Below are 2,444 nucleotides of genomic sequence, written 5' to 3'. Positions count from 1 at the left end.
TTTGTTCAGCAAAATAAAATTTAATTAAATTAATTTCCAAATGTTGAACTTTAAAAAAATTATATTATATATATAATTAATACATGAGATTTCTGATATGCTAGAAATAATTAATACTCAGAATCTCAAAATAATTATTTTTTCTTATGGCAAAGTGAAGTAGTACCAAAAATTAATTTTTGATTAAATTATTAAAATGATTTTTTTATCGATTAAGTTCAAACCATCATGGCCTGTATTTATCTATTAAATTAATACACTTGATTGCCCAATTTCCTCATATTGCCCGCGATTTGCAGAATTTTAGACTCATTAAAAAGAATCTCAAAGAGAAGCCTATACTTTCAAAAAAAAAAAACCATAAAGCTAGAGAACAAATATAATAAAATCAGAATATTTGTTAAATTAATTAACTTTTCAACATAATATAACATACATAAAAATTTATGTACGCAAATTATTATTCAACCTTTCAATTGAACCTAAACAACACATAATCTGGTCCTGAAGTCCATCTCTCTGGCTTTCTTTTTCTTCTCTAAGAAACAGGAAGAGGTGGAATACTTTGTTCATGCCTAAAAAAGTTATCAGGATCAACCTTAGTTTTTACTTGAACCAATCTATTAAAATTATTTTTAAAATACTTAATACCCCAAACGCTAGCTTCTGTAACACTAAAATTATTCTTGGTGTTTATACCCAAATCAAGATCCCTGTAATTAACATAGGCAGTTCTTGGATTATTACCAACCAAAGGCTCCATATAATTATAAAGCTTTCTTATCCAATCAATATGCTTTGCTTCACTCTTCTGTCCATCTTGCCAATTAGAAGCATACTGAATCATGAATAAAATCCCTTTTCTGTTAGGAAATGGAATTTCAGATTCTGAAATCTCACTCAGCTTCCCTCCAAAAGGATTCCATATCATCAATGGAGTTTCGTCTTCCAAGAATATTTTCCAAAGACCTTCCAACGCTGCTTCAGAAATAGGTTCTTTAACAAAATCTGATTTTGCTTTAAAGTAATTTTTAAATAAAGATTTATGCTGCAGTAAAACTTCAGGCGCAGTATTAGTCGGGTAACCCGCTGTATATAAAACCGATTTGAGCCAACTCATCTCTGTAGAATCATTTCTGGTTAAACCCAATTCAGGAAAACTGTTTTCCGTAACATTGAGAAGTCTGTTTACATCGCCAAGAAACAAACCTTGATAAGAAGTCGATACAGTTCGTGCAACAGGATTACCAACATTAGACGGTGTGATTATTACTCTAATGAAAAGATCCTCGTCAAGTTTGTCAGCTACTTCAGTCCACCGGTGAAGAATTTTAGTACCGTTTTGTTCTAAAGTCCTCGTAACTGTAAAAACTGTAACAGTAGAAGGAACCTGAACTAACTGTAGTTTCCAAGAAACAATAATTCCAAAACTACCCCCAGCGCCACCTCTAATTGCCCAAAAAAGATCTTCGCCCATAGCTTGACGATCAAGCAGTCTACCATTAACATCAATGATATGAGCATCAATTACATTATCGGCACCAAGACCGTACTTTCGCATCATTCCACCATATGCGCCCCCCGTAATATGACCTCCGACTCCTAAACTTGTGTAAAGTCCGGCTGGAAAGCCGTGGGTTTGGCTTTTTTCTGCAATTCTGTAATATACTTCGCCGATGGTTGCGCCGGTTTGAACCCATGCACTGTTATCGTCAATATTGACGTCGACAGAACGGAGTCGTGAAAGATCTATAACGAAGAAGGGGTTGTCTATTTCTGTTGCGTAAGATAAACCTTCATAATCATGGCCACCGCTACGCACTCTAAGGTGGATGCCCAGCTGTTTTGAGCAGATAACGGCAGCTTGGATATGGGTTTCCTTTAACGGGGTGAAGATGAATTCAGGTTTAGGAACGGAAGGTAATAAGTAACGGAGGTTTTGAGCTGTGGAATTCAAGATTGAAGGGAATGAGGAATTGTTTGGTGTGAAAAATGTAGAAGAGAAAGGAATCTGGAGTTTGGAATTGCGTTTTAGACAACGGAGAAAAGAGTCGCCAATTGGAACTGAAAGAATGAAAGAAGGTGAGAGTAGAAGGAAGAGAACAAGCACTGAATAAGAGATTGAAGAAGCCATTTTCTTGCGTTTGTGTTTTGGGTAAGCGAAGTTTCATTTTTATACAGAATGTGAGTTTGATTGTCAGTTGTTGAACGATGTTACAGATAAGACTATGCTGTAATATGCTATTGACAAGGTAAATCATGAATATATAAAGTAAATAAATGATTTTCCTTTTATTAAAAATATTACTTTAAAAAGCCTTAACTGCCGTTAAAAACATATACCGGATGGACGAAAAACCTTAACTGTGATTAAATTCGAACCGAATTTCTGAATTCTGATGGTTTACACCCAAAAACATTCTTTTAAAAAGTCTATTTCAGAT

General features: G+C 34.4%; 1 protein-coding gene across 1 annotated transcript; it reads right to left on the bottom strand.

Annotated features, from left to right (window-relative positions):
• Positions 1-380: 380 nt before the first annotated feature.
• LOC105635658 (monolignol oxidoreductase AtBBE-like 15) lies at positions 381-2,172 on the bottom strand. Its single transcript, XM_037639002.2, has one exon. The coding sequence runs from the start codon at positions 2,132-2,134 to the stop codon at positions 539-541; it is 1,596 nt and encodes a 531-aa protein (XP_037494930.2). The 5' UTR covers positions 2,135-2,172; the 3' UTR covers positions 381-538.
• Positions 2,173-2,444: the final 272 nt, after the last annotated feature.

The sequence above is a fragment of the Jatropha curcas genome, chromosome 10 (assembly GCF_041381405.1).
Source record: "Jatropha curcas cultivar XTBG-Jc1 chromosome 10, XTBG_Jcur_1.0, whole genome shotgun sequence".
Classification (NCBI taxonomy): domain Eukaryota; kingdom Viridiplantae; phylum Streptophyta; class Magnoliopsida; order Malpighiales; family Euphorbiaceae; genus Jatropha; species Jatropha curcas.
Note: the sequence above shows the minus strand (reverse complement) of the source record. Positions and strands in the feature narration are given on the sequence as shown.

Excerpts from the sequence above, each read along its gene's own strand:
- LOC105635658 (XM_037639002.2), bottom strand. The coding sequence starts at position 2,134 with ATGGCTTCTTCAATCTCTTATTCAGTGCTTGTTCTCTTCCTTCTACTC.